This window comes from Phaethon aethereus (genome assembly GCF_964289735.1).
Source record: "Phaethon aethereus genome assembly, chromosome: 1".
NCBI lineage: Eukaryota > Metazoa > Chordata > Aves > Phaethontiformes > Phaethontidae > Phaethon > Phaethon aethereus.
The window spans coordinates 119,468,874-119,495,653 of record NC_138575.1 but is presented as its reverse complement, the minus strand read 5'-3'; the positions used below and the strand labels follow the sequence as shown (position 1 = coordinate 119,495,653).

Below are 26,780 nucleotides of genomic sequence, written 5' to 3'. Positions count from 1 at the left end.
GTTAGAATTTGACGTGTTATATTTGTCAGTATTTGCAAGTAACTCCTGAGTTTACTGAGGTAATATGAGAATGAATGGCATTTTTTCTTTGATGATATTTGGTATATTCAGACTTCATCTGCACCACTATGTGCAAATGTCAGTGGTCGTTGCTCAGAAAAGTGGCAAGATGCCAAGATCCAAGTATAGATTTACCTGGGGACCTATATGGTTTCTTGCTCCCTAGTAACTGCTGCTTAACCAGGAGGCATGATCTGGGTACATGATTCAGGATGGCTACGCAGCCCTCCCCACTTGGATGCCAGCTCCCTCCAGTTCAGGGCTTTACCTATTCATCCACCTGTCATGGTAAGAGGTATTTGTACATATTTTATTGTCTTAAGCTGGGCATTTCTTTGAACTTTATGGAAGTAGGAAGTTACTGCTTTTCTTGTCTTTGAAGAATTTGAAGTAACAAGGCTACATGGGGAAATTTGGGTTTCCTCCTACCCACCCTGACAAAAAGCATCGACCGTTTCAGGATTTGAATATCAGCTACATTTTGTGTTGAGTCTGTGGTTAAAGTCTACGTTATGATGACTGTTTCTGGAGTCTACAGAGGATGCTGTGGCCAACATAAAGTAACTTCCTTATTTTGAAATCCATTCTTAATCACCCATGAAATTAACTATTGGAGTCTGCCTTCAAGTTGGCACAGTCTAATAGCAGAGGTTTTAAAAATATTTAACAACATATTTGGAAACAGAACTTTTCTGTTCCTTATTTATATGTTTTTGGATCTTGGCTCTTGCATGAGAAAAGTGCTGTATGCTTTAATACTGAATTTAGAAATCTTGTGGTTTCTGTTGGCACTGTGAGGGAGCAGCTAGTGTAAGACTCCGGTACTTGATGAGAGCGTTTTTGTGTTTTAATTATTAGACGCATGAATACAGAGCCAACTGAGTTCAGCTATTGTGTTTATTGCTTTTTTTTATTCACCGTAAAAAAGGGCAATAATTTTTCTGGATTACTATCTCTAACATGATCTGCAACTTGAAATCAGAAAAAAAACTGAAGTATCATCAGTTCTTTCTTCACACAGGGAAGAAGAAATTGCAGGGAAATTCTGTTTAGGGATGTTGAAGTGTAATGTTCAGGATTTATAACCCAGCTCAATGCTTCATTTCAAGTCAGCTCAACAATGAATTAGAAGTGTATGTAGGACTTTTATGCCTCGTGACGGTTCTGGTTAGGATACCCCATGTTGCTACTCTAGTTGATAGGCCAGACTCCTCATCCAAAAATGCATCCCCTGTGAAAGCATTACATGGCTTAATAAAGGGGAACCCGTTCTGGCCCTATTGTGATAGAAGGAATACAGTGCTTTTGATTGCTTTTGCACAGCAGAAACATGTTAGTAATACTATTTTCAAAGATTTTTCACAGTGCTTAATGAAAAAAAGACACGCAAGTAAAATAATTGTGCTTTACCTGCCAGTTTATGAAGCATAGTTGTTTTATAATAGTTGTAACACCTGTGCAAAATTATGGAGATTTGATTTAACGCTAGGTAACATGTCAAATACTGTCTTCATCACGATGCTTGGTAACATACATTGTACAGTGTACCCCATATCATAGAAATAACAACTTGAACAAGCATTTAGAACTTACAGTAAGTTCTGTGTGTATTTTTATTTTTTAATTTAATTTAATTTTAATTTATTTTTTAATTTAAATTTAACTATTTAACACCCTGTGAATTTAAAAATACATGGTGAGAAGCACATGGAAATTTTAAAATTGAGACTCAGATGCTTTTGGCCAAGGAAAACGGTGGTAATGAAGAAATCTGTGTGACATTTTAGCTAATTGTTTTTTGCATTAAAAATATCTTTCAGAAAGAATGTTAAACTAACTGACAGGTCCCCCAAAGGTAAAATCTAATCTATAGACCACAAGAAATGTCAAAACAATGTAAAAATATGCTACCTCTTGTTTTAGCATAGGAAAACTATTGAATGCACCTTTAGAAAGAGGAGAAAAAATAAAATTCTTTTTCAGTTAGCATTGGATTGGGAAGACTAGAAATTTGCCACATCCTTAGGTTTATAGCAACAACCATATTACCATTACCATAAACCACCAGGGCCTAAATTTAGAGCACAATATATGTTGCAGACAGAAAAGAAACAAAAGCAAATCACACAGGAAATTTCAAAGGCTTTTAGAGTATTCTCATAACTATAAATTACTTCTATGATTTTAAGTATGGTTGGTTTTGATGAAACTTTCGATAGTAAAAGGATAAAGGCAAAATTATTAATCTAAGGAATAAGCGTTACTGCTAATGTTTTAGGCCTTCTAAAGTTACTTAGCAAGGAATGGAATTTGGTTGAAATGCTTTAATTTTTCCCAGTTTGCAGTGGAAACCTCTGTGAAGGATCTGGGGAGGGCAGCTAGTTTCTGCTCACACAGAATTACTTTTCTTGCTCACTTCAATCTACATGGTATGTCCAGTGTCTTTCATTCTACATTAACCCTAACTGTTTGAGTGGCTACTTGGGACTAACTTCATTACTTCTCTGGTGGAACGTGGCAACTATTTAACACTCTGTATGATTTAAGACAGGAAATTAAGTGCTGTCTTCGTAAATTGGAGAGAAATTTTCATAAGGAAATGTAATTACCCAGACTAGAAATTGGCCAGAATATCAAGTTAAAATCACTGTGTATGCAAAAAGTTCTCGGTTTGGTATTTTATCTGAGAGGTGACTTTAAGTAATATTGTGGAAATTCAGAATCACGATGCATTACTTGTGAGATCCTAATGCTTGCAGTGCTTCACACTATAAGCTAGGGAATGCAATGCTGATTTAAAATAGATTTGCCACCTTACTGAAATACTGTTGTTTCTTGCTGTACTGTATGAGGTTACTTAAAGGTTTCCCTCTCAGACAGTGACCAAACTTGTACACTCTTATCTAATAAGTGTGATGAAATTACTGTTAAAAGTGACATCACTACAGGCTGCATTGATCTGTATGTTTTAAATTTTTTATAGCATCCGTGCTGTGCTTTACTTTGGACAAGAGTGGTTAGATCTGGTTTTGATCAATATGTTTATAACTTTTTATTCCACTCTGAAGATTCTGTTCTTAACATGTTATGATAAATATGTTTCACTGTGATCCAGTAACTATTTTGTTTCTTAAATCTTGGCACTGGAATTCATTTTTTTTTAATGACAGCTGTTTCATTTCCATTTGTTCTATGTTAACTTTTCAGTATGCTTCAGGTAGCTTTTTCAAATAAAGAAAGGTCATGAATTGAAAATATTACTTATTATTTATTATAGGAGAAAAAAAAAAAAATTGTTCAAAACAGTAGAGGTTTTTGCTTTTCAAATTCAAAATTGAAACAACTTAAACTCCTAAAGTCTCCTCACATCTCCCTTGGAAACTCCCTCCTTTACTGTAACTTTATGGTCTTGATTATATTCACAGAGAAGCTGATTTACTGAATAAAGAAGTCCTTTAAGTTTTTAGTTTTGGAACATTACCAGTGTGTCTGAACTCAGGTTTCAAATTTTACTGGCATTTTGTTGGCAAACCAATTTTTTTGGGTCCTTTCTTATTTGGGTATGTTTCCTGACACCTTTGGCTGTATGGTACTGTGTTTTAAAATTCTCTTTTTCTTTTTTCAAGAGGAAAAGCCTATAAACATATACAAAGGACTAATTATAAAATATCTGGTATAAAAATAGAGAGACAAGAAAATTACCAGCTGAAAAATGCAGTGAGCAGAAAAAATGAGCATTTAATGGTAGAGTTTTACCCTGCTTGTTCAGCAGGCCTGATTCTCAAAGCAATTCCACAAGCAAAGCATGCACTATTCTGAGGCCATAATACAGTAATTTAAATCAAGCATAAATACATGGGTGGTAAGAAAGAGATGGTTTAGCCTTCCCTTCTATCCACTGGCCTCTTTTACTGTTGCTTCCCTTTTGCTAACAGCAGTATTCATTTTTGGTGAGCCAGATTAGAGCATTGGTCCAGCTGAAGAATAACTCACATGACTTTGCCCTACTTATAGTCTTCCCATATATTGCAGTTTCGTTGAAACTATATTGTTATTAGTACACTGCTCTCAAAGACTAACCAACTAACCAAAGTATATATAAGTGCTAACCTATGTCATTCATAGTATCAATAGATTATTCCTTGATGAAAATGTCATGACTAGCATAGGACAATCTTCTTTTTGTAGTATGTATTGAAGTAAAGTACAAGGAACAAGCAGTCCAAGGTTCTGGTACTTTTTTCGTTTTCTACAAGTCTGGGACATTGTAATCCCTTAACGCTTTTTCTCACTGATGTAGGACTGATGTATCTAAGGAGTTCAAAGAGAATTTGATGCTAAATGGTCCTTTCTGTACTAACATTGTTATAGGGAAACTCACTATAAAGTGAGAGAAGGTATGAATTTTTGCAATAGAACAGAAGAGTGCATTCATGTAATAGTATATTCTGGCACGTATTTTGCCTGCTGGGTACAGGCAAAGTTATAACAGTGCAGAGCGGTAAGATTCCTATCATTTAAATAAGCCTCGGTAGGATTAACAGTTTAAGTGTTCTTCTACCTGCATCAACTATGAGAGTCAATTTTTCGGGAGCCTGCATATTGCACCTGGTCATGTATAAAATACCGCATGGAAAGCAGAAGACGAATAAAATTAAATATTTAGGCTAGTAAGAGGGTGTGAAAATGACTTCAATCTAGGAACCTACTTGGGATAAGGGATTCCAGTGAACAGCCTTTGGGCTAAATTGCTAATGTAGTAATTAGTAGTTAATGGCTAGTTTCTGACAGATTTCAACCAAATCTAAAGGACAGCTAGAAACACCAGAGATACCAAGTTTCTGTACATTTCCTGTAGTCAAAGAATCATTCAGATTGGAAGGCATCTCTGAAGGTCTCTAGTCCAACATCCTTCTTTTAAGCAGGGTAAACAATGAGTTCAGACCAGCTTGCTCAGGGTTTTTTCCAGTCAGGTCTTGAAAACCTCCAAGGACAGAAATACTCCACAGCCTCTCTGGGCGTCCTATTCCGATGCTTAGTCATCCTCATAATTCAGTGTTATTCACAAACTTGATTAAAGTGCATGCCATTTCCTTGTACAAGTCACTGGTAAAGATATTAAGATATTAAATAGGATAGGTCTCAAGATAAACCCCTGAGTCACTACAGTTGTATCCAGCCTACAGGTAGAGTACAAACCATTGCTTTTCAATCCCTGAATCCAGACACTTTTTGGTCATCTGGTAGTGCATCCATCTAGACTACAATGGCCAAACTTGGATACAAGGGTACTGTGAAAGACAGTCTTGAAGATGGTTGCAACATTTTCCCTTTTCCATTCATCTGGGTCTTTCCCAGATCTCCATGACCATGATGATAGAAAACAGCCTTGATGTCCCATCAGCCAGCACTCTCAGATGCATTCCATCTGCTCTCATGGGCTTGTATGAGTCAAGATTTCTCAAGTAATTTATGAGATCAACTCTTTTATACTGTTGGTGTTTCCTCTTCTCCTTGAACCCTGTCTGTAGGTGTAAAGGCCTGGGAGAACTTGTTGGTGAAGACCAGGACCAAGAACACATTGAGTAGCTCAGCCTTATGAGTACCCGCTGTGCTTTTGCCTCAGTCAGCTGCGAGCCCACATTTTCCTTGTTTATTCTTGCCATGTAGCAGTAGAAGTTCCTGTTGCCATGTTTCTTGCCGATCTCTACTATAGTTGAGCTTCAGCTTTCCTAACAACATCCTTGCTTGTCTAGACAATGTTTCTGCATTTCTTCTTTGTAGCATTTCTTCTTGCTTCCATCTCTTTTGTACATTCTTTTTACAGTCATGAATTCCCTTTTTAGCCAAACCAGACTCCTTGATCATCTACTTGTTTTCCTCAGTATCATGATGGACCATTATTTTGTCTGTGGGAGGTTGTCTTTAAAGACCGGGTCTGTTGAGCTCCCTTGCCCTTCAGACCTGCCTCTCATAAGATCCCATCTATCAGGTCCCTGAATAACTGAATTCTGCTCTTGTCAAATCCATGGTTTGTACTCCTTTACTTGCCTTCCTCATTCATCTCAAGATCCTGAACAGCATTGGTCCACGGTTGCTACGGCCAAAGCTGCCACAGATCACTACCTCCCCAAGCAACTCTCCCTTGTTTGTAGCAGGTCGAGTCACTCACTCCAGTCTGATATTTGTGCTAAGAGCTTGTCCCGAGCATCCCCCACAGGTCAACTGGATTGCTTGCATCCCACTTTGTTTGCCTTTTAGCAGATATCAGAAGGTGGGAGCCTTCCATAGGAATCAGGATCTGTGATCTGCAGATGTCCTCAAGTTGCTCAAAAAAACTTTTTCCACTTCCTCCTTCTGATTAGACAGTCTCTAACAGACTCCCACTGTGATGTCACTCTTGGTGGCTTCTCTAATTGTGGCCCACCAGCTCTCAGTCAGTCTACTGCCTGTTTTACAGAAGACCTCCGTAGCTTTGAGCTCCTTCAGGTATTCATGTTGCCATGAAAACAGGCTTCCAGGTAGGAGAGAGACCCAGATCCGTGCTGCCACCAAGGAGTCTGCAGTGTGGACTCAAGAGTTGCCTATTCTGCTTGGCCCACACACCCTCTGTCAGGCCATTCAGCACACCGATCTTGGAATCAGACACAGCATTGTGGAGATGGGCAATGGAGGAGAGTTTAGGAAAAAGTAGGCACACTGCTCATTTTCAAATTGGACATAATGGACAGAAACAGTGTATATAAAGTAGTAAAACAAGTGTTCAGCGCACATTTTTGTCCAAAATAATACAAGAAACTGGTCAGAAGGCATGTTCCTTTCCATTTGACTAAAAATGGAAAGGGTTTTTTAATGTTTCTTTTTTAATACTCTATAAGCAAGCTATTTGAGAGTGAGATTTTCAGACAAGGAACTTGAAGTGAAGGGAGAAATCTGCTCATAACTTACTCTCTTGTGCACAGGTATTTTAACATCTGGAATGTAATGCTGCCCGTTGTAATACCTCTGCAATACTGTAACACAGCAGGATGCATTAATGAGAAGTTCAACCTTAAACCCACAACATCAATGAAATTTATAGTTGTCAGGCCATTAACATTATTCAAACATACTTTTTGTGGTTTCAATTCCCATTTTATGTTCATGTAGGAAGAAAAGTCATTGTGTTGACTGGCCATGAAGATGGGGTCCTCCTTAGACTTGAAATTTCTATAAAACAATTAAGCATTGTTTATTACTTTTGACAGGATTCATAGTATGCCCTACAGGGTGGGGGGAGGGTATTTGTAGAAAAAATTGTGCTAGAATCTCTCTCTTAATATTTTAGCTGGTTTAATATTCTTGAATACTAAAAGTGCCTTGCTCACGTTTTGGAAAATACCACAAAAATGTTCAAAGCAGAAAAGAAAAACTTACATAAAATTCTAGTGTCATCTACGGTCATATAGGTGCCATCTGATATTCTTCCTGATGGTTAAATTTGTCTTCAGACATTTCATGTTTCCCTACCCTTGTATCTCAGTGTGGTCTTTTGACTTAATATGTAGGGCGAGTTAGTTAAAGAGCACAAAAAAGAACAGAGAATTTCTGGAAGGCAAAAATTTCGGGGGAAAATGTGGTAAGCACTGTGATTAAGCCACTCGGCAGAAAAATGAAATCGTTAAATCTGCAACTGATTAAGTTGAAAGAAAAGAAGGGAAGTCAATATGTAAAAAAGTGCACGTACAGTTACTCTTTCTGGTAAGGAAAATCCAAGTTGTTTCTCCCAGAAAAAAAACTAACAAGCGCACACAATTTACAAAGCTCTGAAGTTTGGGGGGGCGGCTGTGTGGGTTTGTTTTATTATCATAGGCTTCATGGTAATTCCAGCACAATCTCAGGAAGTAGTAAAAATAAATCTATCTGTCTTTTGCTGCATCAGTCTGGGTATTAACAACTTCCCCATGTTGTGTCCGTTAAAGAATTTCTTCATGGCCCTTAAAAGTACAAACTCGGTCTCTGCATTTAATATGTCGTTACCTGCTGCCAAGCCTCTAATAGCTACATTCATACATTCTGTTAATCCTATCTCTTTGTTCTAGAAGCCTGCGTTTTGGATTCATAATTAACTTTTTTTCCTGCTCTGATTATTTTCCTCCTGTCATGGCAGCATATGGCGGGGTTTTTTTTCCTATTTAAAAACAAATATGTAAATGGAGAAGTAACAGAAATCAGTGTATTTCAACAAAGCCTGTAATCTCTTCCTAACTGTGTTTCCAAACATAAATTAGATTTTCATGTTGCAAAACCATGAACTTCGTGGTGTAACTAAAATCACACTGTTCCCAGGAGACAGGGCTGAAGACTCATGGGCATAAAGAGCCACACAGGGTTTTCCGGTAGGTTCCAGCATAAAAAGAGGTGTATTTTTAATGTTAAACATTGGCTGTAGATAGGTGTGCCTGCTCTCAGTGTGTAATCCATAGGGTCCAAAGGAAAGAATTATTGAGCTGTGTTTCACGTGACTTGGAAGGAGACTGGCAAAGAGATCTTCTGGCTATTGCTTTTTGACATCTCAGTGATTCAGAAATAATGTGGGAAAACATTGTGGAGCCTGTTACAGCTTCTGTCAGTTTGGGTTCAAGTATTTCTGATTAGTGAAGGCATTTGTGGTTCAGATCTGCTTGGGCCCTCCAATAACCTCCCATTTTGATCGTCGCAAAAAGCAAGTCAGCTATTTGAAAGATACTCTGAAACCTTGGGGATTCTACTTGCATTTTGCTACTCGTAGAGCCCCAAGAGTTACTGACGCCTTGCTTTTCAACCTGCGAAGCAGGAGGGATGGGTAGTTCCTTAGCTTGTCGCCCGCATAAAGACCCATGCCTGTGAGTGGCGGGGGGGGACATTTCTGCTTACAGTTGGTATCTGCTGCCCAGTGATACTTGCTTGATTGCAGAACTTCAAACACCTTTCGTACTTCCCAATTCAGAGGAAATAGTTTTGAACGGTACTCTTTGCTGATTTGGACTGCACTTATCTTTAAGACAAGATCACTTTTATATGAATGAACAACGTGATGTTTGTGCCCATAATAGAAGTAGGTTGGTAGGCTATAATCACTTTCTGGGTTTACCTTGCTGGCAACATCTTGAATATCTGTTTTATCTGTTAAATAACTCTTCCTGAAAATGTGAAATGGAGGAGGATCATAGTACAGTTCAGATCTGTTTTAAAGTGGCTTGAATGAAGTTCTCACAGTAGGGTTTTTTTCTTCTTCTTTTTTTTTTTTTTTTTTTAAAGTTTAGCATTGACTCATTTGGTGGTGTTAAAGTGCACTTTCTACTTATCCCCAGAGGAAAGTTAGTATTCTTTTAAGTGAAACTATTTTAAAAGCAGAACACAAGCCTAAAATAAGCCAGTGTTCTCTAGAGTTCTCAGAAGGTGTAGATTTATTTACTGTAGTTAAATCATAATTAGTTCTCAGGGGATAGTGTATCTTTTAAACTGCTTTATTGCCACCATATTGGTTTTCTAAATAATCAGAAACTGCTGCTCTTATATTCTGTAGTATGAACAAAAATTTGCTGTAAGTAGAAACAAATGTCTAGAATTGCTAGTTGTCACTTTACTGAAGATAGTGACACGCAAAAAGTAAGCACTTCAAGAAAATGTGAAGAAATACAAAACGTATGTTATCAGAAGGCACCTTAAATGAACTATGGCTATAACTTTTTCCAGTGTAAAAGTTATAGTAATGTTTTACATGATCATTTTTCAGTTAATCTTTTTTAATATTCTAATGCTTTTTGGTCAAGAATAAATGTTAACTGAAAGCGAATTAATGGTAGTGCAATGTTAACATAAAATATTACCTGATATTTAAGCCTCGATTTTCATGAATGTAGCTTAGTGTTCCAGCTGATAAGCATGGGTGGGGTTTTTTTTCCTAATTGGCAGGTTGATGTTCGAGTTGCCTGAGGAGATGGGTTTAATAGCAATTGCTGTTCGACAAACACAAGGGAAAGGTGAGTAAGTTTCCTTCTAGTGCTAATAAATGTGTATTAAACATATGAAATATGACATGTTAATGTCACCTAGCTGCCTTAAAGATATGAGGTTTTTTGATAATATGATCTATAGAATAATTGTGTCCTCTTCTCCTCCCATTTGAACTGTGGATTCAAACTCAAAACCTAAGTTAATAGAGACCAAAGTAAACATTTTCAGGATGTTTGGTGGCTTTTTCAGAAATGATTTAGTGGTCTTCTAGTTTCTGCCAAAAGTATCCCCAGTCATGGAAACTGCTGTCACTACATTTAGTGTAATACAAATCAGACTTCCAAATCAGAACTCCTTTTTGGCTTAACTGGAGCAAGACTGGGTCTTGACTTGCTCTGAGATAGAGGTTTCTGGAGTCTGCAGGACCTGCCTGAACTGTCATGTGGGCTTTCACAATCTTTTGCAGGTAAATGTGAGCAAGTTCTGTCTCTTTCCCAGGAAGGTGCTAGCACTGATTTAAAAGCCATGTTCATTTTATTAGAACACAGTGCCCAGCCTAATAAGCTCTTCTGAGCACAGATCTACATGAAGATGGTTACCTGGCTTTTGGTACAGACCTAGCTTGTGTCAAGATGATTCACGATATGGATGGGTTTCTAGATGCACACAGAGCTTTCACAAATACTTCTTCATTTAAACAAAGCAAGACTTTTTGAAATACGTATGTTACCGGATACCAGGAAAATCCTGGAAGCAAGTAATTTAGGACATTCTAGGAAATTGAGTAGCAGCATGCACATTAAACAACCTGCTGATTTTTAAAGCTTTGCCCTGTAACCATTTTTCCTTCAAAATTAGTTTGGAAACTCCATTACAGGACTTATCATAGATTGTTGGATAGATACTATTGTATCTTTCTCTTTTGTAGTTGTCTACATTGATAAAGTGTTCTTTTTTTTTTTTTTTCCTTGAGTTGAAGTTAACTTTTTTTTCTCTCCCTCCCCAGGTCGTGGTGGAAACGTTTGGCTCAGTCCCATGGGCTGTGCACTATCCACTTTACATATCACTGTTCCTCTACATTCCAACCTGGGCCAGAGAATTCCTTTTATTCAACACCTGGTGTCTTTGGCAGTGGTAGAGTCAGTTAGATCAATACCAGGATATGAGGTATGTCATTCTAATTTATCTCAAAATTCCTGTTTCTATTTTTATTAAATTCAAATTTTAACTATGTCTTCTATGTGTTGAATGACTGAATGCATAACATAGTTCTTCAGCACTAATATAGTGGTAAACTTAGCCTTCATACATGCTTGATTATTTATATGTTTTAAGAAATCTAGTATACCTATGAATACTGTCTTTTATTGAACTTATTAAGTGTACTACACTCATTTCACTCATAAACTTATGAAACTTAAGACTCAGTCTTCAGCAGTAAAGAAAACGTCAATTTTGTTTGTCTAACAATTGAGTTAATTTGTTTTGATTTTGAAGGAGTTGGGGAAGGGGGAGGAGGGAAAAATGGATAAAACTGACAAATCCTTTTCTGCTTTTTTTGTTGGTGCTGTTTCAGTGGTCTCTTTATCCCTTTTAAAGGATTTTTCCAACCCTTGTTTAAGGCTGAAAACTGATTTCTAAAGCAAGAACTTAGGAGTATTGCTCTCAAGAGGGAATCAAGTGTCCTGTCATCAGTATTAAAATGAAGAACCAGTCTTCTTCATCACCTCATATATCTCCTTTTTAATGTTACCATTTCCTAATATTTGCTAACTATAAAAGTTTGGTATTTTACAGAAGTAGTTAACTAAAGCATATGTTTCCTATATTACAGAAAATCAATGACTTATACACATTTACACATGAACTTTATTATAGTGGCACCCAGTAGCTTTGCTGTAGTTTAGGGTCTGTCAGCCTTTCTATTAAAACCTTCTAACTTCAGTGCTTCATAACTCGACTATAAAAACAAAATGCTTCAGACTAAAATTTGCAATATAAAATATTTGGCTAACGTGAATAATTTAACCATTTAAAATAGAAGGGACAAGAGTTAGTTTTATAAAATATGAGTCTGACTGGGGAAGGAGTTAATTTATGAACGGAGGTGGTTTTGCTTCTGTACACCTATCCTGGTATACTGTGGCATTTTTTTATTTTACCCCATTCAAGAGGAAAAAAGTGACTGATGTACCAAATATTAATATAAAAATAGTATACATCAATAATACATGTACTGTACGCAGCACATGTACAATACATAGCTTGCTGTGACCAAGACAGAGCTACTGAATGTCTTTAACAGTACATCCACCCTAGACAATGGGTGAAAATAACATTAATGGTCTGGACTTAAATACGCTAAAGCAAGGAAATTCAAAGACTTATCGGAAACTCAATGCTTAAATTTCCCTTTCAGACTTAGGTAATGCAGGGCTTTTCTTTGTCAGATGAACATCCATGCCATGTGCACTGCAGTAGCTGCAAACAACGGGCTAATCTATAGATGAGGTTTCATTCTCTCCTCCAAATTTCCATACCTCTGTGGCTGTATGTCAGAATCTTAATAATACTTTAATGTACTATAATGTTGTTCGCTATGCTCAAAGTCCATTTAAGGATTTCCATTAAAAAATCTGAAATACCTGTGTCTCAGTTTATCAGCCAGTCATCATTTTTAGGATTGTCATGAATGTTGACTATGCTAAACAGGCAGTGACTGAGGCCTTTGTTCTGGGTCCTCACGGAGAAAATCTGAACACTCAGTTGGAAGTTTTGCTGTCAGATGTTAGTGCTGCAAATGCAAATGGGCCTTATATCAAGAGAGTGCTTTGCTTTCACATTCTGAAAACAGCAGACATCTCTGTCTAGTAAGTGAAGGTAAGAACATGCTCCATTTCCAGCATATTTTGTGCTGCCCATCATTTTTTTGACATACGGATAGTTGTGCAGTACCTTGTAACTCCATTTTGTGGCAAAGTCTCTGCTGTGTAGTTTACATCATGAGAATATCCAGTTGACTTGGTTGTTCTTCATTCTTGTTGTCACTTCAATTGCAGAGCTAGTGTCTGGTGCCTTACAGGCGTATGTTTTCCTTAAGTAAGGCCTACTGAACAACTCTTCAGAAGATCTCTTCACACTGATAATACTGTTTAACCATGTCATACTTCACATGTCTCAAGAGTCTTCTATAAATCCTTTCCCAGTACGAAGAGTCGAGTTGTTTTCCATAATGAATATGAATAGGTGATATTCTTAGAATGCTTTGATAGCAAAATCAGGTAGTATTTCCTGTCAATGTATGTGTAATGGACTCCTTTCTGGCCTTTAAATCTGTCAGGAAAGTAGACATGGACCCAGGTGCAGTTTTCACACATCCTGTAAAGGGATTTCATAATCTACAATAGGAGGGAATGCGACTCTTGTAGTCCTGGAGCACCTCCCATAATTTGCCTCTGGGGATACAGTCATATGCAGTTTTTCAAACTACAGGAAGCACATTTGCTTTCTTTTTGTGTTTAAGTAGCCAGTGCAAAGTTCAGTTCAGTTCTGTGGTTTCAACAAAAACTCCTCTATTGAGCTGGAACGGTGTCACACAGCACAGTTTGTGTTTCCAGCTCCATGGTGTTGCTTGAGCATAGCTGCCGAAAGCATGAATATATTTAGGACATTACTGAAGTATTTACATAGTTGTGAACTGGAATTTCTCCTGTCTGCTAAATTTCCTTTCTGAAATTCAAGATGTCATTGTCTCCTTGTCTGGTTTCTACAAGGATCCTCAAATACAGTGTTGATGTTATTGTGGGCATACCCTGATTGTTTATCAGCAGTAAGCCACAGTGGCTGCAACAGTTTGCATCTTTCTTGAATAGATCTTTTAAATCTTTAATAGACACTCCTGAATGAAGAAAATTAATTCTATAAAACCTCACAATTTTGAGACTGAAAATCTCTAGTATCTTTAGTCCCCCTTTTGGTCACTCTAAACCTTTATTATCTGCCATAATTTTTTTTTTTCTCTCTCTGACATCTGCCAACCTCCTTAGTAAACCATGTAACTATGACTTCTTCAGTAACATTTGTGGAGCACTTAAATAGGTTCTCATTATGAAAAGCAGTTGACAGTATCACATTTGGTGTGGCAAAGAAGGACAGAAAATATAGAATATGGAGTGATGAATGAGCCATGTTCTTATAATCAGTATCGAAGAGCAAAGTGTTTCTAAACGTATGCATTTATTTCTTCAGGATATTGATCTACGAGTAAAATGGCCAAATGATATTTACTACAGCGACCTTATGAAGCTTGGTGGAGTTCTGGTAAACTCTACACTTATTGAAACAACATTTCATATACTAATTGGTAAATGTCTATTTTCAAGCTTTTCTATACTGTCTTTTTCTAAAGAAATTTGTTTTTAATGTCTTTGAGTTCAAATGATAAGGAAAAGAACAAATAATGACAGCAGGCATAAGGAAATAAAGCACAATATTAAATGAAAAGTAAGCACATAAAGTAAATGTTTTCATTCTTCTTAATAATTCCATATGCTTGACAAGGAAAACATAAATGCAAGCATCTGGGCTGGTGTAGTGGAGTTCAAAGAAAGAGCACTACAGGAGAGGGGGAAAATGTCCTCCTTGATCTATTGCAAAGCTAGTAGAATATACTGATAAATCTATCAATTTTTTTCAATTCTCATTTTTTTGCAACATGACAAATAGTTAAATACATAACATGCCTTTTAAATCAGGAGAAAAAAGAGCTAGGTACACATAGTAATGTTTTAATTTCTCCTTTCATCCTTTTAAAATGTATTCATAACTTGTTTCTGCTGAGTCCTTTCTAGAAACTAGAATATTGCTACTGAAGCAGCAGTGAAGTAATGATTTGATTAATTAATCACTTTCTTTAGTTCTCTCAAAAAGTAAAATTTGCAAAGTAGTTGGGAAGGCTGGATGGGGGAGCAAGGAGTGACAATCTGTTTGTTTATTGTGAAGACAAACAGTCTACCTAGAAGGCTGGTTTTAAAAAGGTAGCATGACCAATCTCAAAAAGACTGTACATGTATTTTCCAGCAAGTCCCAGTGCTGTAACAGGAGAAGACATTTAGATGCACAAAATAAGTCTTGAGATGTTTCTGTTGTTTCAAGTCTGATAATCATGCTGCTATTTGTTAAGGAAAATTTTTCCCCTAACCAGCAAGAGCACAGATCTGTCAGACATGCTTAGAAATCTGCCAGCAGAGATCTAGGTTCTGCTTCCAAAAATAATTACCTGTGCTATCTCTAGAAATGAAAGTTCCTTAGCAAGTCTAAAAGGTTAAAGAAGAAGATGATAATATTTGGGTTATATTTGAATATAGCACAGTAGACAAAGTATCTTGCAAAGAGAGTGCGGGCATGATATCGTTTCTGTCAAGGTGCTGTAAATTCTAAGGCGCTAACAAGCAAAACAGTTGAAGTAGTCATCACCTTCTTCTGTGAAACATGCCCAGCCATTAAATTTTCTATTCAATTGTTATATCCTCATTTTGTAAATAATCTACATGTACAGAATGGAAGTTGCACTGAGACGCTTAAAAGAGTCACTCTGTGCCCCGTCAGCCATTTACTGCTTCCATATGTTTTTCCAGAGCCTGTTCTGGTTAACACAAGAAAAGCAAAAATGGCTCCAAAAATAGTTCATCTTATCAAATATCTCTTTGCACATTACATATTAGTTTTGGACCTTGTGTTTCTCATCCTAAACACCAAAACATTCAAATTCAAATGGAAACTTTCTGCATACATTCTCTCTGATGTCTGTAAGTGTCATCCTGGTGTGGTGATAGGTCTGAGGTATATATAAAGATGTACATTTTCATCACCTTTCTTTTGTCTGGAAGCTTCTAAGATTGAAAGTTACTTGCCACATAGGATCCAAGGATCTTTTCTATCATTTCAGTGATGTATGTCACTGAGGGGTGACTCATGACATCTAACTTCTTGTATTAGTAGTAGCAGTGAGATCAAACTTGTACAACAGGACAGGTAAGCCAGATGCATCATGCCCTTTCTACAGTCACGGAGATGCCTTTCCTAGGCCTCACTGTTTACATGACAGTCATGAAGAGTATTCCATATATGAGGGAAATGATCAAAATAAAAAATCATCTACATGGCTTCACTGCTCTGAGAAGTACCTCAGAAGAGTAACGCAAGAAGCAAACCTGCCTTTTCACCTGTACCATGTTCTCAGGTCTTCACAGATGACACAATTCATGTTCATACTTTTAAACATGTTTTTGAAAACCTTTTTTTTAAGAACTTAATTATTGTGGGACTTTTGGAAGAAGAATTCTGCAGAAGGATATACTTCATTAATTTAATGGCCAGACTTGGAACAGATGTAGGTAGCCAAACACAACTGGAATGCAAGGGACGGCCAACATGCTTGACCCACAAAAGCTCTTTCTGCCTCTGTGTGCAGTTAAGGCATGTGTGACCAGTGCACAGATGCTGAAGACAGGGCTAGCCCTGGAACTGGAAGATGTATTAGCCCCATCAGCACACTGTAAGCTCGGTGATAAATGTTTATTTTTCATTCTTCTCACACAGGCAAATGCAGAGATGCCCTAAAAGTCCTGAGCACCCTAATATTTTTCAAATTAGCTGGCTACATTTTTGCCACCACATTTATCCCCAGATGCTTTCTGCCCTCAGCTGAGCTTGTCATCTTAGTATGTCTCTCATCTCCATTTCAGTTTTTTGATTGCTAAGTAGTGATCTCCTTATGTACACGCCTGAGTGTCCTGAGCCTGGAGATGGACTCCAAGGCCCCGTTAATGCACTGTGACAGTACCGATCACAGCTTAATGGACACAATCACTCTCTCTTCACTTGTACTGTATTTGAGCATAAATGGCTGAGTTGGGATCTGTTGGCATGGCACATTACATTATCCAGTTCATTTTCCTTTTTCTCTTTCTGATAATACATTTCTCCTCATTTCCATAGGATCGATGTATTGGTACTGCTGTCACTGTGGCTTTCCTTGCATGCGTTCTCTGACTAGTTAAAAGTCAAAAACTCCTTTCCACTGAAGAGATCCCTCTCATAGTTAATATGAATTACTTTCATAAATGGACTTATTAATAGAAAATGTACAAAACAGTGCATCTGGACATTTTTGCAGATGGAGGTGTATCATGTCTAAACCTGATTGACAGACTGGGGTTTTATCCCAAATATCTGAGGAAAGAAAAATCCAAATTATTAGGAGAAAAAAATAAACAGGTAATACAATATATTTCTTTACATCCCTCAAAGCCTGTTTCAGCAGGCTGCAAAAAAGGCCCCAAGAGCCATATTTAAATAAGAAAGGCATTTTGCCAACGTTATTCTAGCTGGAGAAATCTCAGTGAGAGACTTGAGGCTTCTAAAGGATATGCTGTGGTAAGATAGATTAAGCAAACTGGAGTCTTACAAGGCAAAGTTAAATCTTCTGGGCTTTTTGGAGCAAGCCAAACAAGGCTTGTCAGCTGAGTAAAAAGGCTGAATTTTCAGAAAATGCAGTCAGCTAGCTGCAGTAAACAGAAAGGTCTCTTAATTCAATTTTAGACTGAAAGATAAAACTCCATCTCAGTATGATCAATGATTTGCTCTCAATTAGCTAACGACCTGTCACCTTCTGGAGAGTGAAAGAATTTCTCCCTTTGATGTTATTGTAACCAACGTGCAAGTCACCACTTATCATCTTCCTAAACCTCATGGCTAGGATGTTGTGTTGTTGAAAGGACTGCACTGGATTTGCTTCTGCAATTTTGAGGAGGCATTTTAAGGGCAAGAAACAAGTAAAATCTGGACTGAGACTTGTAGTTATGCAAGTAGGAGGATTTAAAGGTGTAAGAGACTGAAGAAAAACAGTTACTGGGCACATCCTTAGAGATAATTATGTCAAGTAGTTGAATAAAGTACTGACTTTCTGGTGGTAACAAAGTGTTCGAATTTATAGATCCTGTCCTCTTTCTTTTGGTTTATCTTTTTCAGGCTTTGGATTTAATGTGAATAACAGCAACCCCACCATATGCATCAATGATCTCATCACAAAATTTAATAAGGAAGAGGGGACGAAGCTGAAGGCTTTAACTGCAGACTGTCTTATTGCAAGAACTGTAACTGTGCTAGAGAGGCTTATAGATATTTTCCAGGAGAAGGGCCCCAACGGAGTTCTTCCCCGTTACTACAAGTACTGGGTACACAGGTAAGTATAATGTTCTTCGAAGAAACTTGAAAAGAACTCATGGATATTTTGTCTTTTTCTACTTTTTCTACTAGATTGCCTTTAAAACTAGTTAATTAAAATATAGTCCCAAGTAGGTTGTGGTTTTTTAAGGGAGAATAAAAATATGATCTAGTAAAATCAATGGACTAGCAGGAGTTAAAGAGTGTTTTTAGGTATTTTACATGTATCATCTCAAAACAAAGGGTACTGGGAATTAATTGTTTAGCCAGTAATGAAGCTGCTCTACTCCTGCCTTTTATAAAAAAGACCCAGACTGTTTGGATTAACTGTTAATTCCACAGAAACAAATTAAAGCAGATAGAAAATGCTGCTGAAAATCATGCTTTATAAGGAACCAATGAGGTGAGAAATAAAAATATTCTGCTAGACGGTAGTCCTCTAAGATTAGATTCTTTCATTGTTTGTGCAGTCTCCACCAATTAATTCCTAATCGTCTGGTTCTCTTTGTTTGCAGTGGTAAGCAAGTCCATCTCCACAACGAGGAGGGACCCATTGCGTGGATAGTCGGTGTAGATGATTATGGATTCCTTCAAGTTCATGAAGAAGGGAAGGGTGTGGAGTCTGTGCACCCAGATGGCAACTCTTTTGACATGCTGAGAAACCTCATAGTCCCAAAGCGTTGATAGTCCTCAGAGCTCAGAGTGCAGAAAGAGGCTTTTTAGTATTGGGCACCAAGCAGCTAAACTTGCTTAAAGGTGGGAAGCGCAGTTGGTAGCTTGATTATTTTTTTTCTTCTGATCTTCTGATATCTTTGCTCTTTGACGTGGATAACTTCAACAGTTAAGAAAAGGTAATTGCCTCATTGCTGAAGGCCTTTATTCTTTTGTATTAACTTTAAAACACATTTATATTGCCATTCCTTGTAAACATCTATTCTTTAAAAGGAGTCTGATTGCAAAGGAATACCTTGCAATGAACAGAACCTTCTCTTCGGTGGCACACTGCATTTGAAAAACTGAAGTGGCTAAATATTTCCTTTTGTGTCTCTGTGTTTTTATTGTGCTTTAGCATAATCCAGTGCAATATTTACATTTTCACTGTTTTTTTAATCTGAATTCTGGTTTTTGCATTGTCTGCAGTGGAAACAGCTGGAAGAGCTCATGATATATTTCTGAATTACTGGGATTACCACTGTATTTAAATTCAGGTCTAAGTGTAGAGCCTTGCTGAGTTAGTTCTTCTCATGGGCCTGTACAAGAGTTTACCATCCTGTGCTGTGGTCGCATGTCTGCAACTCTGTCACGGCTGCCTTGAGTTTTTGGAGAGTTTTCCATCAGCACTTAAAAACTGGTTCATTATCCCAATTATTTGTACTCTGCTTTTAGTCAATTGGATCTGAGTAAGTCTAAAAGTCTCATATCTCCTTTGAATCATAGTCTTCCAAGAGGCTTTAGCCCCTGTAAGAATAGCCTGTTGGGAGTCAGGCATCACCTAGTTGCAATCCTCTTATCCAGGCTATTGTAGAATCCCGTGTCAGGGGAGGGAAGTCTAAATAGTTTACAATTTGATAGTAATTCTATTGTAATAGTAATGAAGTTAAGCAAATAAATAAGAGGAAAATGCTCTTAAAATCCCTGCCATAAACTACTACTACATTGGAAAAGAGAAAACATGCAGTTAACCTGCGTCCAAATTCTCTTCCGTTGTTTCTGTTGTCACCCCCTTTCCCAAAGCAGGGCATCTGGTTTTGCTGCTAACCGTTAAAAGCAAGAGGTTTAACATCTGCTGACCTGAAAATAGATTGCTTTGGGGGCTGGCTGCACAGTTACAGGTTAGGTGTAACAGCTTGGTCATGACTGGAAAGCATCGCGAGGAGGCATGCGGGAGCTTCCGTGCAGTGGCAGCTTGTCGGGTTTTTCTCCTGGGCAAGGCAAATTTGCACCAGGAGGCTTGGCCACCACAGCACTTCAAACAGTTCTCTGCAAATGAAAAGTTTGTCATAGGTGTGATATGGCCAGCTTCATTTCCTCGAGTAGGCAGCACTGCTTATTACGTTACCTTGTCCCTACAGAAGGTGGATCAGCCAAATTGATTTCCACAAAGGACTTCTGTGTACTAGCCAGAAATGGGTATTTTAGGTTAAAGTTCACCTCATAAACAATCTGAATATGTTAGTAGATTGTTTCAGTTACAAAGCCAAGAAGTCTTAAAACAAGGAAGCTAGTCTGTAATGGTAATTTAGAGTAATCCTCACATATTAGGGTTTAGGTGGTTTGGCAGCAAGTGCTAGAAATTAAGTTGTCCCTATTACATTTAGGATTTTATGCTCCATATCACAGTAGATTTGTCTTTGTGCCTGGTTGTCCGTCCCCTGCTGTTTTGTTTTTCCCCATGATCCGCATCATATGAGACTGCACACCAATATTTCATAGAACTGTACAGTGGAGTGTAGACAGCTGTTAATTGGCATAGTGAAAATGATACACATGAACACCAGTTTTTGCTTTTTCCCACCAGATGCTTTCAAAACTGCTTTGGGCTGTTAGTTTTTGGCAGCCACCTTTATTTCAGAATCAAATATTGATGCATATTATAATCAGATGAAACTTGAGTCTGAGTTAATAAAGTTTAAGTAGAAGGAAGAGCCCATTTATATATACATACATAAAAAATGTGTGTGTGCATACAGACACCCACATCTTCCTTATGCATCCTCACCTCTTTTCTACCTTTTCCTTCGAGCAGCTTAGGAGCAACTCATGCTGCTGCGGGTCAGCTGTGGAAGGCATAGCTCTGGTACTGTTTTGCCAACCACAGAGTTTTACAAAACTTTAGATCTGTACCTCAATCTGATATTTGTAGCTAAAGTACTCTCTCTGTTTTGGTACTGTAGGGTGTGCCTATAAGGTAGCACTCGTATTCCAGATAGACTGATGAGTGCCTCTAGAGACTTCTTTTAACTACCGGGTCATGCATCAGGTTTTGATTTGAACTGCTTCCTGTTAAAACACACTCTCCCTTCACTAGGGACAAATATCGCAAAAGAATGACAGGAGAAAATTACAAACATGGTCCTGTATGAAGAAGGGCAGAATGGACCTGCAAACCTTCACTCAGCTATGCTACCGCTGTGTCTGAGCAGCAAGGCAGATGGATTTTTTAATAGTAAAATGCTGCAGTATTTCCTGGTTGCTGTTGATCCTTTTGGTTTTCTTCATAGTCTTCTTAATGAAAAGCTTGTTCTGTTCTCCATCAAGTTATAAGATTATTTTGAAAATTTTTGCATTGGAATGAAACTTAGCATTGAACTTCCTTTCTGCAAATGAGAAGTGTGGATTTCTTGGAGCATAGGTGAGTGCTGTGGGCACGTACACCTTTGCCTCTACTTTTTAGTGGCCTATTCTGTGTGTAGAAAAGTACCTGTTGTCTTAGGAAACAGCCTTGAGTCGGATGAAGCGTTTGTTACCAACTTGACCTTTCCTTCAGAAGAAGCAAAGAACTTCACCAGGAGAGTTCCTGTTGTACAGTGAGCAGCTGCATAAGGTCCTTCAGACGAGCAGCTGTTCCAGTCGAGAAAGGCGGTGAACCTTCCTGCACCACACGCACTTTAAGGTAGATGGAGAGCGCAGCCAGTGGTCTCACGCTTTTTATGCCAAACTTGGCACACCTGGAAAGCCACAACATTTTTGTATGAAATTTATCGTTATTATCATTATTTCTGTACAATAGATAAATGTGGTGTCGAGTGTCCCTGGACATAGGTATGGAGAGAATCAGACGATTCCAGATCCAGAAGCAATGCACTGAAAATGTTTGATTTCATTCAAGTGTCTAGATTGGTAAAACACCTCTTTCATTGTGAGGCTGATGTCATATCTTAAACTATTTTCTTGATGAAGTGCTTTCAAAAAACATTTATTATGGTGTCCATATTTCTGTGACTTCATTTTTTTCCTCCTGGACTCTGTTATAACATTTCTCATGACACATTGTGAAAATATTTGTAGGGATTGTTTATGGATAGGAGAACTTCTGCAGAGCAAGCCGGGTGTGTTGGCACGTGTCTGTGTTCAGGAAGAGTAAGCGGGTTGTGTCCAGTCAGCACCAATGCTGTTTCCAAAGATTTGAAAAAGCAATCATGTACTTAACATTTGAGCGTTCAGGCAGTACATCTCACTTCTAGTAAAAGGTTTTATAAGACTTCAGAGCATTTTTAAAAATATATCCAACAAATATAATCTACTTCAAGGGCTACTACCTAGAAATAATATTAAAGCATTTAATTCTTTATGCTGCTGCTTCATTGTACAACGATTTTTTTTGTTTCTTTGCTCTCTCTTACTCAGCTACAAGACATCAGCAGTCTAGAAAATTACTCTCTGCAACTACTTTGGAATATACACTAGCTGTAAAAAAAAATTATATTGAAGTACAGCTTAATATCTGTCATGAAAAATAGTTTTACTGCCAAAAGCTGATTCCTGGGGGTAACTGGCTTGATAGAAGCATTTGCATGCAGGAGTCACTGCAGTGATGCACCGCACTGATCAGACACCAAAGAAATTAAATCCGGACTGAGGAGAGAACAGAGGTCACAAAACGCCGGCGTGCCGCTGGCTGCGGGCGCGCAACACACAATGGAGAGAAAAGAACTGCAGGGAAGGATTGGAAACTGATGTCGTGTTGGAGTGTCTTGCATTAGCGCGTCTCATTAGCGATTCTGTGTTATTTTCAGTTCTCTGAGAGTCTTCGTTTAAAATGCAGCGTGGCTAAAATACAATAAATAAAAAAAAATCCTTGTATTTTCTAGTACACTAACTATCATATATAGTACATATTACAATTGAAATAAATTTTCAAACATGCAACATTATCCTTTGTGAAACCCTGTGTTTTGTAGTAAAGAAGAAATTCAACTCACTTTTCCTTTGGCTACAGGATTTTATTAACATTTTAACAGTTTTGTTTTACATAATAAATAAGCAAAAATGCTTTACATTTTTAGGGAATACATATATAATTCTGAGCATTAATAGGTTGTTTGTTTTGCGTGCTTTTTCACCTACATTTGCCAAATAGCTTTTATCTGCATCATATAAAAAAAGCGCAAAATCTAATGTTCAGGGAAAGAAATGGAATAATATTTTCTCTGTGTTGTGTTCGAAGTATGACTGAAATGTTGAAAAAATACTTGGTGTCCTGGTTTGTGATTTTTAGAAAAATACTGGTATTCTGGCAGGTTTACCGTTCATTTGCACTTTCATCTCAGTGATATATTCTCCAATGTTACGCTTATTGTCCACTGTGCTTAATTTCATTAAATTACTTTTAATACCCTTTTTCAAATTACAGGGCTGCTGCAACCTGGAGAGGAGTCTGTTCCCTTATCACCTTCTTTACATTGCGGTGTTTCTATTGTTAGTAAGTTAAAAACTTTGAGACTTCGATGTGGGATGGAAGTTTCCAGCTGTACATGTCAGCAGAATACTCCCTCTCTCACTCTCTTTCTCTCTCTCGTTCTCCATGTCATTTCCTCGCTAGGTCTGAACTCCCCTGAGAGTTAAAAACCCATCAAGTCGCATGACAAAGGTGTCCATAGTGGCTCAGACAAGTATGGTAGAGAGAAATGAGGTTATTTTTCATAATATATTCCAATTCACACTCTGCTTCTGTGACATAATTTTTTCCAATTATTAAGAACCTGGCCACTGCCAATGGCTGTGCCACATTCTGCAGTACGAGCGTACTATGAACGGCTGTAGTTTAACCGACTAAAAGTCGTATTTTTCTCTCAATATAATTTACTCACATCCCAGCTGTGAACATGCAATTGCTGTTTCTATTTTGGAATGGCAGGAAAAATGTTTCACACATTTGCTTTTTTAATCACAGCTCTTTTCTAAACCTGCCCTGTGTTATCATATGTGAATGCATAATTGATTCATTATTGCCTAACAGGGAAAGTTCATGTACCGGAATATCATATACTGTAAAACATCTGCGGGAGAATGATGGAACACCTCCTCTGCTCAGGCTCATTGAGTAGAGTCTGAAAGTGTGAATAACAAGGTAGACGCTGGAAAAACATTTTGTGGTATTTTACTGAAAACTATCAATGGCATTTTTTTTACCGGAGCCTAATTTGTGCATTCCTGAAAACATGTTCTTATAATGAGAAGTACTTATAAGACCAGAAGAGTACCCCAGATTGACTTTGTGTGCAGCAATGCCACTAATGAGGCATAGAGAAAAGAGTAGTATGAGAGTTGTGCATCAGATTTCTCTTTAATGATGCAAGCAATGTCGGTTACTCCTTTATAAGGCATGCTTTTAATTTAACAAAATTAACATACAAGTCTTTCTTAGCTAAATTGTCTCTTTTTAAGGAATTGGGCCCATTTATTAGTATCACTGGCTGGGAAGGCTGTTGAAAACCACCTTGTGTCTCATTGGTTTGTAAAGTCAGAATGACAATAATGTTCACTCCTACCACTTCTGTAGACTTGCTAACTCTCGAACCGAGTTACACCAAGTGAGTGAATATGCTGGTTTGGTTCTGCTTTTTTTGATTTTAAGTTGGTATTCTGCTAGTGGCTGATGAGGTATTTTTTGTTACATTTATCACAAGAGATATTTGTCATGCTTTTTTAGCAAATGAAGAAGTCCAACAACTGTGAACTTCCAGGTGAACATCAATTTAACTTCATAATAAAGCCTTCTCTGCTAACATTTTAATAGGAAGCAATAAAAATACTGAAAATTGTTTTCAAACATATGCTTTAAAAGTGTTTTTGTGTACTCATAGCAATAAATATTCATACATACAAGGTGACTGATTATTATTGCCGCATATAAAACATGGAGAACATGTACTTGAGAGAAGTGTGTATTTCATTACATTTTTATCTGAGAAGGTGCGATCCATGAGCAAGTGTTTTTCCATATTGCACAAGCCAGGTAAGCATTTTCTTTAGCGAAGGTCTGTATAAGAAAGTTTTAGAAATGTAAACTAGCCTTGAATTGGGCTAAGGAATATAGCTAAGTATAGCTGATTCGGATCTACGGCAACCTTTGCTGTTGTTATTTACAGCTGTTATTCAGGGAGCCGTTCACTGCTTTACCAAGAGCACGCAAAGAACGTTTGGGAGGTGGTTGAAAAACAAAGTGGATGGACTGTCGTCAGTTAAACACACACAGATCCGAATGTCTCCTCGTTTGTAAACTTTACAAAGAAGTAAAAAAAGGGGGGAAATCTCGTCCTAGTAGGCTGGACAAAATGTAAATGTGTGTCGCACGCTTTCCGCTTGCCACAGTTGATTAGCCGACATGGAGATGTGCGCAAAGTGTTCCGTTCCAAGCCCCGATGTACTGCTTTACTTCAAGTGTGACTTTGACTTTTATGGCTGTGCAGCGACGCTCGGCTTTCCATATTCGGATTGTCCACTGGCATTATTTGTGAAGTGCACGAATCAGTCAAATATTAATCTTACCTTTGTGTTGACAATGAGATTTATGCTTAAGGAAGTTCAGTGTGTTAAAAGCTGAACTTCAGACTTCAGAAGGCTACTGGTAAGTTTAAAATAAAGCATGAATGTGCAGTATTCCCTTAACTATAAAGAAAACATTTCTGGTGCTATTATGAAGATGTATTTTTGACTAGCTGGTTTGCAAATCTGGCACGGCCTTCTCCCAGAATACTCAGTGAAACACACTTTTTTTAAGTTTCTTTTTCTTATTACAACATTTTGTGGGGCATAGTCTGGTTCCTGCTACGTGATTTGTCCCAATTCGCCATGACAAGACCTGTAACCCTTTAATACGTATCTTTGTATGTAGTAATTTGCCATATCGTTCCTTGTCGAGATAAATGGTGGCAGTCACAATCTCAGAACACTGAAATCTATGTTAAATAAATCAAATCTGGATTTGATTTATTTAGTTTTAAAACTTCTGGATAATTAATAAATAAGCTTTTTCCAAACTTGAGTTCTGTTCAGTTAGTACAGCTGTATTATGGATTCTAAAAGTCACCACTGTAAACAAAGTTTGTTTATCGAGATGTTTAACACGTGGGTGGAGAGACATGATGTAAGGTGTCACACAGTTTGTCAAAAATACCTAAACTAGAGTGTATACTTTATGATAACAATAAAAAAATCTTGAATGTGTTTTGAGGAGGAGGGGTTAAGGAAAAAAATGTTCTTCATATAAATCTCTGCGTAAAACACCTATCATTTAATTTTGTTGCACACTATGAAATAACAAAAATAAGATCTGTAACAGGTCTTCTGACTGGCACCAGAGCTTAATCTGTGACAACAAAGCACTGAAGCTAAATGTAGGATTTTTTTCCTGACCTTGAAGGTACTGTTACACGTGGCTTGCCAGGAACACACGAGTCTGTCCCTCATTGACCTTCAGCTACGCTCAGTAAATGCAATCATGTTTTCTCATGCTTTTCGCAAATCATTACAGTTTGGCTTCTTGATTAAATGTAAATACTCTTCTATTACCG

General features: G+C 37.6%; 1 protein-coding gene across 1 annotated transcript in view; it reads left to right on the top strand.

Moving 5' to 3' along the window:
* Nucleotides 1–18,948, top strand: part of HLCS (holocarboxylase synthetase) — a gene marked incomplete at its 3' end in the record, with an annotated part of 121,807 nt that extends 102,859 nt beyond the window's left edge. The window contains exons 7-11 of the mRNA XM_082009430.1: nt 9,997–10,064; nt 11,045–11,205; nt 14,287–14,401; nt 18,070–18,283; nt 18,780–18,948. Coding sequence (XP_081865556.1) covers nt 9,997–10,064; nt 11,045–11,205; nt 14,287–14,401; nt 18,070–18,283; nt 18,780–18,948 — 727 coding nt within the window. The remainder of the gene's footprint in view (nt 1–9,996; nt 10,065–11,044; nt 11,206–14,286; nt 14,402–18,069; nt 18,284–18,779) is intronic.
* Between the last annotated feature and the right edge of the window lie 7,832 nt (nt 18,949–26,780).